The following is a 13,965-nucleotide window of genomic DNA, read 5'->3' on the forward strand; positions in this document are numbered from 1 at the left end:
TCAGGCTTTTGGGTCCGGGGTCCTGTTACTCTATGGAGTTGTCTCAATTCAGCAGTTTTAATTATTATTTTTTTTAATGTGTCTGTCGTCGTTTATCGTTGTCATCCTGTTCTTTTTGCTTTAATTAAAAGTTGGCAGGTGAAACTTGAGAAATTGATTTTCTAAAGGTTGCCCTCCAAAGGAGTGTGAGTGTTTTCTAGCAGCACGAAGGACTGAGGTTAGATGCTCAGAGGGACTTCCTCTTAGGCCGCTTCTGGAGGACGGAGTGTGGGCCTGGGCCTGGGGCTTCCTTCCTAGGAGGGTGCCGAGGGGTCGAAAGGGGCTCCCGGCCGTGGTTGCGGCCTCTGCCCTCAGGTCTGGGGCTGTGGGGACCCACCTCGAGGGTGCCGGGCGGGGCTCGGGGGGCTTAGGGCCGGGGTCTAGCTCCCCTTCTTCTCACCGAGACTGCAGGGCTGTCTTCTAACAGTCGGCCTCCCCTTGTCCTGAAAGATGTGGGTTGAGGGAAGGATTTCATGGTTTAAAAAAAAGTAGTTTGACGCCCTTGGCCGAGGGAACAGGTTCCAGGAATCCATGGAGGGAGAAAGGGGAGACGGTGCAGGGAAGGCAGGGTGGGGCGGGGTGATGGCGGGAGTACAGCCTGGGGGCTGAGGCGGGAGGCAGGGGATGGCAGTGGCTGGAGGGCGGTTCTCTGCCCCCCGAGCCCTGTCCCCCCGCGTCTCTGGCTGTCCCCTTGCACGTAGCTCTTCCGCGTCCCCCACCCCCCGAGGTTATTCTCCCCCCGAGCCCTGCTGCAGAATTAGGGGAGGAGACACCATAGGAGCTGTTGTCCAATGCCCTGGGATTTGGTGAAGACACAGCACGCCGTGGATGGAGCCACGGGATGCCAGGCCTCGGGCTGGGCCTCAGCACAGTGGAGACTGGACGCTCGGGCAGGAGGGATCACACGGGGAGAGGCTTGGGCTGGTGCCCAGTGTTGAGGGTGAACACGGTCGGTCACATGATGGCCTTAGCAAGCCTGGCTGCAGGGCTGGGGGAGGATCTGCCCAGTGGGAACCTCGAGAGGCATTGCCTGCTGCCCCTGCTGTGGTCTGAGTGGGCTTAGACGGTGGGTCCGTGTGGGTTCAGGAGCCGGTCTGGCTGGTTCCAGTCCCTGGCTCCACTACCAATTGCCTCGGTTTCCCCATCTCTAAAATGGGGAGAAAATTACAGAACCTGCCTCAGGACTCAGCACTGAGATGCACATTGCATGTAAAACTCCCAAGTCCTGCCCGGTGAGGAGTCGGCCTTCGTTTTGTGGTGAATGCAGGACCTCCTCAGGGTCACAGGGACCCCCCAGGAGATGGCAGCCCACGCCCTCCTCCAGGGGATCTTCCTGACCTGAGGATGGAACCCACGTCTGCTGCACTTTGCTGCATTGCGGGCGGACTCTCCACCCACCGAGCCACCCGGGAAGCCCTGGTCCCCTTGCCCCCCGCATCCAGCCCCCCGGCACGGGTCCCGGCTTCGCCTTGGTCAGCGTGCATCCTGATGTCTCAGGGGACCCCTGCATCCAAGGTGTTGATCTGCATGTGGTCTGAGGCACGGCCCTTCCCGGGGCCTCACCCCGCGTGGGAGGGCGGGACGCTGCCTGGCAGGGCCCGCTCACCTTCTGTACTGAGCCCAGGGGCCCTGGGGTCCAGGCTGTCCTGAGCAGGGGCCCGTGGGTTGAGCGGGTGCCGTGGGTGCTGAGTGCAGGCCTGTGAAGGGGGGGCCTGGACTAGCGCTGTGTGGACTGGCTTGGGCAGGACGGGCGGGTGCAGTGCCATCCGTCCCTCGGGGCTGGGATCAAAGCCAGGCCTCCGTGGTGGACCTTTCTGGAATGGAGCTTCCTCACGCCTCGCCCTGCTCCGGCCTGACCACCCCGGCTCCCTCTGCCCTGGCGGCTCCAGCCTCCACGCCTGCTCCCGGCTCCAGCAGTGGCCCCACCCTCTTGGACCGGCCCCCCGGTGGAGCTGTGATGAGGGGGTCCCAGGGTGAACGGCACCCCTCTCCCGTGGGTTAAGGCTGATGGAGACTCACCCAGAGGCTGGCCCGGCTCTTAGTGAGGAGGAGCCCGTGGAATCTTTGCAGTGGTCCTCCGATTGAGCCCGCTCAGTCACGTCCCGCTCTTTGCGACCCTGTGGTCCCCTCCCTGCCCCCCTTCTCAGTGTGAGGAGAGGGGAGACAGGCAGGAGACAGTGAAGAGACATGCTCTGGCCGCGCGACATCCCAGCAGAGGTGAGTCGGGCGTGTGGTCAGCCCCGCGCTTCCAGGACGTCGCTGCCCCTCTGAGTCCTGGTTTGGTCTCCCCGCCGACAGAGGCTCTGCCGTCCCACCTCCGCTCGGGCAGCGAGGGCGCCCAGGCGCAGCAGGTGCCAGCTGCCCGAGCCATCTTCTGCTCGGTCTTCACCTGGTCCCCGGCTCCCTCCTCCGCCTCCGCGCTTCGGCTGGCTTCTACAATTGAAGGGAACAGAAGGAGATTAAATAGGACTAATGAGGAGCGTGCCTGCAGCCCGGGCTCTGAGGCGTCTTCCAGCCGCACGGGGGATTTCAGTTTGTGTTAGTGGTTCTCGCGTTGTTTGTTTTTGTCCATCGTCGTCGTTTATTTTCTGGTTCTCGCTGTGATTTATCCGGGATGTTGACGTTGAGTTCTGTTTATAGAGACAGAATGTGTACTGCGGTAGCGGAACAGCCTCCCTGCTGGGGGCGCTCCCTGTGGGTCTCGCTCTGGGTGTGGCCGCGGTGCCAAAGGGAGTCTGCACCCACCTCCTTATGTGCTTAGTGACAAAGGCACCTCTGTTGCAGGAATTTTTAACTGTGGAGGGGTGAGTGGTTTACAGACACTTGAGAGATGTTGGTAAAAACTATTGATCATCTTTCTAGAAAAATGTACCACGCACACCAAATCTTTGCCCAGTCCATTCGAAAATGGCTTGTTGAAGACAGGTTTGGGACTGGCTGTCGGTCTGGGGCAGGGATGTCGCCCATCACTCTGTCCCTTCTAGGCTCCGGGGTGGCCCTGAGCCAGGAGACCCCGCACTTGTTGAAGTCTCTTGTTAGACAGGAATGGCCTCGTCCCCACGTTACAGATGGGTAAACTGAGACCCAGAGGCTTTAATGGACTTGCTGGTAAAAGGCAGAGGTGCAGGCACGCCTTAAGCCTCCCTCCCGGCACAGGATCCCTTGGTCTTGACCAGGTCAGATTCTGGAGGCAGAGTGTTAAGCTTTGGACGGAGCCCTCCAGAGGTGTCTGTCCGTGGAGGTCAGGTGTGTGCTGTGGAGTCCTGTAAATGGGTGACCAACGGTCCCATTTTGTCCAGACAAGGAGTTGGACTCCCAGTGCTACAGCCGGGGCCTGTCTGGGCGTACCAGGGTGAGTGGCACCCTGTGTCGGAATCCTGGCTTCCCCCCGAATTTTCCAAACACTGCACCTCTGTGGACGGCACTCAGCCTCTTAGTTTGTTTATTTCAGCTGTGAAATGTTGGTAAGAATAAGGCAGATAAGGGAAGGGTATTGTGTGTTAATTGCTTTTAAAAGACCACCTCTGGCCGCTCGGCTCACTGGCTCCAAATGTGACCTCTGGTCTCAACCCTGGGCTGTCCCCTGCCTGGCAGAGTTGACCCCACAGCTTTCTCAGAGCCTCAGACCTGCCTGTTAGGAGAGGGTGGAGGGTGACGCCCTCCGCCCAGCTTGCAGGGGCACCGAGCCCCCCAGGCGGAGGCGGGGTGGGGAGGTGCTGGTGGGCGCTCCGTGGGTGGGTTCTGGGCCCATGACTGGACCTCCCAGGTGAGTGGGGACCAGGAAGCAAGGGCCCCTTCAGCCCCCACCCTGCGGGGCACTCGGCAGGAGGGTGTCGGGGTCGGCCCCACGCCCCCGCCCTGCCCCTGCCCGGCGGATCTCCTGGGCTCACCCTGTCCCGTCCTGGGTTCTTTCCTTCTTCTTCCATGAAGACCTCCGGGAAGATGAAGTGCCCCACGGGGCGTGGACAGTTGGCGCTCAGCGGGCCGTAGCTTTGCCGGCCTCCTGCTTTTCCTCCGCAGCTCCCAGCCCCCAGAGCCCCCAGCCCCCTTTCTGGCTCCGTGGCATGATCTCAGCCCTAACGACTTGGAGGGCTGAGCTGCTCACCCTGGGAATTTATGGAAATAGGCCCAGACGCGTCACCTGGAGGCACGTAAATTGTGCAGGATGCAGCTGGGCTGGGTCAGCCCTGTCTGGGACGGGATCGCTCACCTGAGACCCTCCGAGCAGTGGTCTGCAGCAGCTGCAGGGAGAGGCCGAGGGGCCCGGCCCTGTGGGCAGCCGCGGGACCCCGGCTCCGTCCCCACTGCCTGCCCACTCCTGCCCGCAGCCCTGTGCTTTGGGCCCTCACGGCCCATCGGCCGTGTCCCGTGAACCACCCGGCACCCAAGGCAGGTTCTCCCAGCTCTGTGACGATCGAGAGAGGAGATCCAGTTACCCCGTGGAGACGGGCTGGAACCACGAGGCAGCCCCGGGCCCTCCCCTACAGCGGCCAGCCTTTTTTTTTTTTAATAACTCTTCCCACCCCCACACAACTTTAATTTTTCAATTTTTATCGGAGGATAATTGTTTTACAATATCATGCTGATTCTTGCCACACAGTAACACGAATCAGCCTCAGCTGTACGCGTGCCCCCTCAGTCTGGAAGCTCCCCACCCCCCACGCCATCCCATCCCTCCAGGTGGTCCCAGCCCTGGGCTCAGCCCGCTGGCCGTCTCGTTTGCATATGGGAGTGTGTGTGTTTCCACCTCCACCCGTTTCACCCTCTCCTTTCACCGCTGTGTCCACAAATCCAGGCCCCATGTCTCCTCTGCTGCCCCGCAAATAGTTCCATCGGTAGCGTCTTTCTAGATTCCACATGCACCTGTTAATATACGACATTTGTCTTTCTCATTCTGACTTACTTCACTCTGTACCATAGGCTCTGACGCATGTACCCCGTATCATACATAAACACACACGCCATTTGGGACTAATTCATTTAGAAGCCAGCGGCAGATGTCTTTACCTGTCACACTAAATGCTTCAGCAGAACCCTCTGACCGAACTTCAAAAGCATTATCGTGCCTGGGAACGTCGCGTGGGTCTACTGCCCAGGGACCCGTTTTCCCAGTCTGTCCCCAAAGCACCTTTCAGGGCCACCGCACCTCGCCACCTCCAGCACCCGGCTGGGAATCCCACGTTGCACCTGATGGTCGTCGTTCTTTTGTCTCCTTTTATTTTTTAAATAACTTTATGTGTTTACTTACTTTTGGCTGCACTGGGTCTTCGTGGCCGTGCGTGGGCTTTTCTCTCGTTGTGGGAGCGGGGGCTGCTGTTTGTGGCGGCACGGGCGTCTCATCGGGGCAGCGGCTCTGGGCACATGGGCTCGGTAGTTGGGGCTCTCGGGCTTAGTTGGTCTGTAGCATGTGGGGCCTTCCCGAATCAAGGATCGAACCTGTGTCTCCTGCCTTGGCGGGCGCATTCTTCACCCCTGAGCCCCCAGGGAAGCCCTCATCTCCTTTTAATCTAGAACTCCTCTCCTCTTCCAGTGTGTGTGGTCTCCGCGAGAGTGACTTTTTTGAGAAGTCCAAGCCTGTGTCTGGTCCAAGGTCCCACCAGCTGGAGTTGCCCCACCGTTCCATCCTGATGAGGTGGGAGCGTCTGGCCAGGTTCTCTGCAGGGAAGCAGGGCTTTCCCGTCACGCTGCTGGGAGGCGGGAGGGTGTTGGCTGGTCCCATCGTTGGTCGCTTGGTTGAGGTGGGCCCTGCCAGGTGTCCCTGTCATCAAGGTACCAGCTTCTCTTTGTAATTACTGTGGGCAGTTCTTGCAAAAACGGGAGAATACTCTGTTCCTCAGCGAATTTTCACTGCAAACTTTTATTTAAAGAGGATTGTCCTTCACGGCCACATAACTACCCTCCTTGACTACCACTTCAAACGCATGGATTACTTTTAAGGCCTGGCGAGCTATCATCCAGGACCACTGCTACTAGTTTTGATGCTCACATGGTCTCAGACTCGGCCGTAAGGCGCCCCTTGTGCTGGCTCCTGGCTCCTTTGGATGCCCCCCATCACTCTTTGGTTGCCCCCTTGCTTTCTGCCTCTGAGGATGCTCTGCGCTCACCTGGCATTTCCCCTGCCCCAGTCACCATTTCTCCAGGGCTCCTTGCCTGTTTCCCTTTCACGTGGGATGGTATTTAGAAACCAAGGAGGGGTGTGCTCACTGCCGTTGGGGTGCACAGGGCCAGGGGAAAAAAAAAATCTCAAGTTCATACTGATACCTCTAACTCAATCCAAGGTCGCAGAGCTCTCCTGTCGCCTCTCAGGCTACGCTTGACTCTTGCTGTTTACCCCCCGCCCCCCTCCCCGTGTTGCTTAGTGGAGTAGCCTTAGTGTAGCCTGCCAGGCTCCTCTGTCCATGGGATTCTCCAAGCAAGAAGGCTGGAGTGGGTTGCCTTTCTCCTTCAGGGGATCTTCCCGACCCAGGGATCTAAGGCTCATCTCTTGCCTCTCCTGTGCTGGCAGGCAGACTCTTTGCCACTGCCGCCAGCTGGGCAGCTCCGCCGCCGACCCTGGCTCCTAATAATAGCGTGTGCCTCAGCCACGCAATGTGGTTTCAGGGTCGCTGTGCCTGTTCCAGCACCACCACCACCCAGCCTGCTCAGCAGAGTTCAGGGTTTCTTCGTGGATCTTCTTGTCCTTAAACACGGACCGAGGCTGTGTAGTCAGAGGGCAGGTTCCCAATCTGCTTGAATGGATTCTTGTCTATGCGGGTGTGACCATGTGCCAGTAAAACTAGATTCAGCAAGACAGGTGTCAGGCTGGTAGAGCCGGAGGGCCACTGTGTGCAGGCTTGTGGTCCAGACTCGCATCCTAACAGAGCAGCTCCCGGTGCCAGGGAGGCACCAGTAAACGCCTGGAACGTGGGGGCCCCGTGGGCAGGAAGCGCTGGGCCTCCTGGGCCCAGAGGAGGGGCATGGCTGGGCTGGTGGTGCCGGTGCGCAGGGCACCTTCTTCAGGGACAAGGCGTGTAGAGGCCTCTTAGACGGTAAGGTAGTGCCCCACTTCTGCCCGCCCCAGACTGGCCAGAAATTAGAGGAGGGGTCCAGAGCTGAGAAGGGGGAGCCATGGCCTGGACTCGGGGTGCCAGGTGGGTAGCGTTTCATCCAGCCTTGATGGATGGCCTGGCTGCCTCCTGGGAAAGGATTTCTGAGCCCCTGTCTCCAAACACACCATGTTTGGGAAACAAAATGAGGTGTGTGCCTCTCAGCACTGAGCCCCTGCCACCCAGGGGTGCTGCACTCAAGCGCCCTCAGCCCCCTGGGGACCCACGGTGCCAGGGTGCCACCCATCCCTGCCCCATATGCCCAGGAGACCCAGCCAGGGCACCCAGACCCAGCTTCCCCCAGCAGGCTGCTGGTGAGGGGAGGGATGCTGGGCGGCGCAGAGGTGACTGAGGAGTGAGGGGGGGGCTGGGGCTGCCGCCGCTCATGCCCATCCCTGCCCCGCACCCCGCCCCTGCCATGCCTCACCATTGGACTTGGCAGGTTTGCACAGGCCTCAGGCAAAGCCCTTTGGGCCTGGAGACAGACTTGTTACGCCTCTGGAGAAATGAGCCTGGATTTCCACTGCTGACTTCTCTTTTAATTAGATTCCGACAGCAGCGTGCAGGGCTGGCTGGCTGCAAAGTCAGGGGCAGCTTTCCGTGGGCCCAGGTCTCTCTGCACTTGCAGTGCAGTCTGGCTTTTTAGGAGTCAGGAAATGCTTTTGACCTCCCTTCAGGAGCCAGGCAGGAGTCTCACACACGTGTGAGCACGCACCCACCTTCCTGTTGGTGTCTGTGTGTGCATCCGTGTGTAAGTGTGTGTGTGCCGGTTTTTGGAGAAGTCTGCAGACAAAGCCTGCTGGGGGCCCCTTCCGTCCAGCTGCCCTGTCCCTTCACCCTGTCCCTTCTCTAGGTGGCACTGTGGATCTGGCTGCAGAGTCTCACCTGCGATGGGGCTGCTGGTGCCTCGGCTGGCGGAGGGGGTGTCCTGCTGGAACCCTGTGCTCTGCCTGGGTCTGGGCCTTCAGGAAAGCTGAGTGCAGGCTGCTGCAGGAAGATAACCCCCCACCCCACCAAAAGGGGTTCTTTCTTTGAAGAAGAGCTCCTCTAGAGAAAGGAGCTTCCGGCCAGCGCTGCCGGGGCTGAGTGAGAGGCCAGAGACATGGACGTTCCCCTCCTTGCCCTGCACTGCATGGACGGAGCCGGATTTTTGGAGGCTGTGGGGGGCTGGGCCTCCCCCTCCATCCCAGGGGCTCCTTGGTTGAGCCTCCAGCCCCGGGGCCTTCTCTGGGGCTGGGGAGGGGTGCTGAGGAAGGAGGAGCAGAAAAACACCCCCACAGAAGGCCCTAGTCTGAGTCCCCAGTCTGAAAAGGAGGGAGGTGCTACCTGGCCTCTGAGCATGCCTGCCTGGCCTGATAGCAGACCCCCTCCTCACCCCCGGGCTGATACGAGACCCCCTCCCCGCCCCGGCCTGATACGAGGCCCTCCCCCCCAACCCTGGGGAGCCCCCGCTCCGATGGACGTGACACGTTCCCACCTCAGAGGAGCTGCAGCTTTTGCCCTCAGACCCCCGTCAGGACCCTGGACTTTGCTGTGACCCCAGCCCGCCCGGCCTCCCCACCTGGCTGCAGAGTCCTGCCATCGGGGCCGGGCTCAGAGAGCGCCATCTCGTCGGCCAGCTCGCAGTCCTGCCCGCCGGGGCCCCGCGTCCTCATCGGGGTGCGCACCGAGCTCACCGGCCTGGCTCCCTGGTGGAGACCCCCTGCCCCAGCTTCTTTATCGTGGCGGGAAGCCTCTGGTAGTCTGAGCCGGGACGGACCTGGGGCTGAGCGAGGGTTGGGGTGATTGCGGCAGAAGAAACGGAGAGCCTTATTGCCGTTTCTCACTCGCTGAGCCCATGCGAGGCCCAGAATTCCTGCCTGCCGCCACATAGCTCTCAAACCGAGCTTCTTCCCGAGGTGAACCTGAGCTGGTCGCTTAGCAGGCCGGGCCCCGCCCTCACTTCAATCGGTCCACCAGGGTCCTCAGGGCTGCCTGGTGTGACCCGGCCCCGCCTGCCTCTCCCACCTCCGTCTGGCCGCAGCGCTCCCAACAGACCCAGTAACTCGGCAAGTTCATTCCTGCCGCAGGGCTTCTGCACTTGCTGCGTCCTTTGCCCAGCGGGTTCTCTCCCCTACCCCGTATCCCAGGGCTGATTCCTTTACGTTTGATAAATGCTACTTCCTAGAGAGATTGTCCCTGGCCACCCAATCTTAGTGGGCTCTCAGTATTTTTCTGTGCAGTGGTTATCACTATTGGGAGTAACCTTTGTCTTAAGTGTGTGGGCTCCTTGGTTATCGTTCACCAAGTATTCCCAGCATCTAAACCCCTGCCAGGCATATCGTAGGGTCTCCAGAACATCTGCTGCACGAAGGAGGCTGTATTAAGAACACCCAGAAGTCCCTATAACCCTTGTGACAATCTCCACCTACAAATGGGGAGATGGAGGCGCCAGCCTGGGAGGTTACTGAGGAAAGGAGATTTAGCGGCAGGTCTGATTCCACGCCCGTGTTCTAGCCCGCATCTCCTAGGGTCATGGGCTTCCACCCAAATCTGTTCTTTATAGAAAAAAAAAATGGAAAAAACAGAAAGGAGGAAAGTCACCATGTTCTGCCCTGGAATAATCCTCACCGTGCAGGCTTCACTGCCTGTCCCCCTTCCCTCCCCTCCCCCGCCCCTCCCCCACCACCCACCCTCCCCGCCCCCTCCCCCTCCCCTGGTTTTGGAGATGGCCTCTTTTGTTTCTTTTTATAATAACTGCTATGACATTCTCCCTTTTCTATGTTCATCACCCAGTTTCTGTAGACGATAACACGATGTTGAGTAGATGGACAGTCCACTGGGTGGATGTCCCAGAGCCACCTGACTGTCCCCAGTGGTCAGGCATCTGTCTAGTCTGCTCTGCTGGGGGTTGTTGATGTTTAAGTAACAACCCAGTATCGTAGCTGGATTTCAAGCATCCATCCATTTGCTCTTTGATCAAATTTCACCGTGTGCTGAGGCGTCTGCCGGGCACGCTGAAGGGCCTGAGGCTCAGTGTGTGTCCTTGGAGTCCATGGACCAGAGGAGGAGAGAGCCAAGCGTGGCCAGAGTGGAATAGATGTCGCCGGGCTGGAAGATGGCAGGCAGAAGGCCAGTGCAAGGGTGCCTGGGGTGGGCCTCGTGGAGGCCAAGTCTTCAGGTGCTGCAAAGCTGTTCCCAGCAGGGCAGTGGGTGATGCCCGTTGCAGGCAGGCCATCGCGAGAGCAGTGATGTGGCTGCAGAGTGTGTCCTGAGCATGCTTTGGGCCCGGGCTTTGGTTGGACAGGGAATGCGGGAGTTGGGGCAGAGCTGGGCCTGAAACGCTGAGCTAGGGAACTTGGATTTTCTTCTGAGCTGGATGGGAAGCTGGGTGTTTATCTCCTTGCTTTGCAAGAGTTATTTTTTTAAGATCAAACTTTCATATACACCTGTTTAAAGGAAAATCAAATAGCATGGGAAGGTTTATCTGGAAAGGCCCTTCCCACCCCCCATCCCCATCTCCAGTCCTGCTCCCTGACATACTTTCACCTGTCCTGTGTTTAAGCCATCAGGAACTTCCCTTGTGACTCTTAATTGTCTGCGCCACTGCTCTGGATCTGTCAAGTTTTGGGCACGCCTTGTCTCCCTGCAGTGAAGATGAGGCTTGGCTCATACCACCCGCCTCCCTTCCCCAGCGTTCTGTTCCCTTGGTGCCTTTGTTGTTGTTGTTGCTCCGCCGCTCAGTCGTGTCCGACTCTTTGTGACCCCATGAACTGCAGCACGCCAGGCCTCCCTGTCCATCACCAGCTCCCGGAGTTCACTGAGACTCATGTCCATTGAGTCAGTGATGCCATCCAACCACCTCATCCTCTGTCGTCCCCTTCTCCTCCGCCTTCAATCTTTCCCAGCATCAGGGTCTTTTCAAATGAGTCAGTTCTTCACATCAGGTGGCCAAAGAATTGAAGCTTCAGCTTTAGTCCATCTAATGAATATTGAGGGTTGATTTCCTTTAGGATTGACTGGTTTGATCTCCTTGCTGTCCAAGGGACTCTTTTTCAGTAGGACAGTTAGTAAGCCTCGATTCTCCTTTCTGTGCCTCTGTAACTTCAGATAATGTGCGCGAGCTGCCACTTCCTCTTCCGTAGACTTGCCACCCTGTCCTTCCCTCGTGTCACGGTCGAGCCTGGCGTGCGCTCGTCTTTCCCTCTTCCTCCTTCAGTGCTATCCCGTGGGTAGCCTGAGCTGGGCCACCTTAGAAGTACTGACACCCCAGGAATCAACAGACACAGCACACCAGGATTCACCCGCCAGTTGTTAAGCGTTTACCAGCACACAGTGTGGGGCGTCTGAGTCCCCTCCCTCTGACCTGGGTTCGGGGTTGGGTGAGCTTGGCCCGGGGCTCCTGAGGTCCCCTCCCTCTAACCCAGGTTCGGGTAGAGGTGGGTGAGCTTGGCCCGGGGCTCCTGCATCCCCTCCCTCTGACCTGGATTCAGGGTTGGGTGAGCTTGGCCTGGGGCTTCTGAGTCCCCTCCCTCTGACCCGGTTCGGGGTTGGATGAGCTTGGCCCGGAGCGTCTGAGTCCCCTCCCTCTGACCCGGTTCGGGGTTGGGTGAGCTTGGCCCAGAGCTCCTGAGGTCCCCTCCCTCTGACCCGGTTCAGGGTTGGGTGAGCTTGGCCCCCAGAGGCTCGGCCGGCCGGCCGGCCCGTCGCGGACAGCACTCCTTCTGTCTGCAGCAAAGCTTCGAGGCGCACCAGGATGAAGCCGTGAGCGTGACGCACATGGTGAAGGCGGGCAGCGGCGTCTGGATGGCCTTCTCCTCCGGCTCCTCCATCCGCCTCTTCCACACTGAGACGCTGGAGCATCTGCAGGAGATCAACATCGCCACCAGGACCACCTTCCTGCTCCCAGGTGAGACCCTGCTGTCCCGGGTGGGGGGCTGTGGACGGGGGAACAGACACGGGGGAGGCGGCCTCCAAGCTGGGCCAGCCCATCTCATGAACCTCGAGGCAGCCTTTGGTCAGCCATGAGAACCGGGCCCCCCGGGGTAAGCAGCTGGCTGAGGGTTCCGACCCAGGCCTGCCCTCCAGAAGCCCTTCTAGCTGTCCCCGCAGCACAGCAGGCTGGCACCCGCGGAGGTAGGCTCCAAGCTCGGGGACTCCCGCAAGCCAGGTTGCCTAACACGCCATGTCAGACAGGAGGCCCAGCCCACCTATACCTGCCACTCCTCAAACCCAATTCTGCCTCAAATCCCCTTCAAAATGAGCAAAGGGAAACAGAGAGGCCAAATACGGACCTATTTCCTTAGAGGTCTCTGAAGAAAGGCTGGAGTCCCTCTGAGTCTGCCATCAGGGTGTGGGTCAAGGGGAGGGTGAAGGCTCTGATGTCCTCTGCCTGGGCCGGCGCTTCACCCTGCAGGGCTGTTTGTGGGACCCACAGGGAGGGCTACGATCTGGGCGCGCCCTGCACCCTTCCCCTCACCCAGAGTCTGCCGAGGCCTCCGTGGAATTGGCCACAGGCCTCGCCCTTAGCTGATCCCTGTGAGCCATGCTGGGAGCCAGGACGGACGCGTGCTCAGGGCCCACCGCTGCCCCCAGCCAGCTTGAGAGCAGCCCTCAGGGCCAACGGGCCTCAGCTTGACTTGCCCCTGAGTTTCCACTAGACAGACTGACCCGGAGCTGGTCTGGGAGGATGCCGGCTGGGCTGGGGGCAGCAGCTGGGAAGGACCCCAGGGCCAGGGAAACAGCAGGTGTGGCGGGCTGGCCCGGAGCTGATGGTGACAGGGACTCGGCAGAGGGCCACCACAGAGGCTGGGAGTGGCATGCGCTGAGCCGGGGGCCAGGGCTCCTGCCTGGTGAGGCTGGGCAGAGGGCAGTCATGCCAGGCAGCACCTCAGGCCACAGGCTTCCACCCCAGCGGCCTGGTCCCTCACGCCACACAGGCTGCCCGGCGACCACCCTGCTCCTGCCGCCCCCCACCCCAGCCACTTTCACCGGCCAGTCCTCGAGTCCAGACGGGTGGCCGTAGCAGGGGATGCTTACCAACAACACGGTCAACAGCAACAGTGGCGGGACGCAGAGGCTGCACTCCGCCAGGAGCCCTACTCTGGGCTGGGCGCCAAGGGCTTTACGTAGTCGGGACCTCACTGTCCCCATTTTACAGATGCAGAAGCTGAGGCTTGTTCGGCAGGGTAAAGTGGCTGTCCCGTGGTCGCACGGCCAGAGACAGGACCGGGAGTCACATCAGGCTGGACTCAGTTCAGAGCCTCGCTGCGTGTAACGGGGGAGAGGTGGTTTCAGAAGTGGCCAGGGTCCCGGCTCGGCCACTGTGGGGTCACAGCAGGTCTCTCTGCCTAGAGGAGCCTCTGGTCCCTCTGTGGCGTGGGCAGTGGTTCCTGGCTCCGGGTAAATACTGTCAGGAAGATGCCTTGCTTAGGCCTGGGTCATCCATGAGGAAAACAGACGCCTTTCTAACCTGCCCCCCAGGGTGTGGGGCAGGAGCTTGGGGGAACTTTGTCATGGGCCCTCCCTCTCTCCCTCCCTCTTTACTTCCCTCCCTCCCTTCTCTCCTTTTTTATTTTTTAGCTTCAGTTTCATTGTCTCGCATAGTGTTTAGCCATTACGTGAGGTAAATCTATTTTAATTACAGTAAAAATTTCTCAGTATCACAGAAGTATTTCCACATCTGCGCTGATAGCTAAATTATTTCACATTAGTGGAACAATGGGGAAAAAATGGATAACCTTCTGGGCCTTTTTCATCTTCTCAGTAAAGTCTGGGGGGTGGTGGAGCCAAGTAGAGGAAGAGTCGAGTGTGTCCAGCGGCCGGGGGCAGGCTTTGTGGACTGACCTGCTGTGGGCGGAAA

At 59.6% G+C, this 13,965-nt stretch overlaps 1 protein-coding gene across 22 annotated transcripts in view; it reads left to right on the forward strand.

Moving 5' to 3' along the window:
- ARHGEF10L (Rho guanine nucleotide exchange factor 10 like) overlaps nt 1-13,965 on the forward strand; it is a 168,867-nt gene that overhangs the window by 146,665 nt on the left and 8,237 nt on the right. For 19 of the 22 annotated variants that reach the window (XM_086364407.1, XM_086364472.1, XM_086364355.1 and 16 more), the window contains one exon: nt 11,838-12,012. In XM_086364407.1, coding sequence (XP_086220533.1) covers nt 11,838-12,012 — 175 coding nt within the window. Of the gene's footprint in view, nt 1-5,569; nt 5,672-11,837; nt 12,013-13,965 lie in introns of all 22 variants that reach the window. The other 3 variants (XR_015150051.1, XR_015150052.1, XR_015150053.1) reach the window with 1 other exon arrangement.

This window comes from Bos grunniens, chromosome 2 (genome assembly GCF_055505025.1).
Source record: "Bos grunniens cultivar Pamir isolate PY7600 chromosome 2, Bosgru_T2T1.0, whole genome shotgun sequence".
NCBI lineage: Eukaryota > Metazoa > Chordata > Mammalia > Artiodactyla > Bovidae > Bos > Bos grunniens.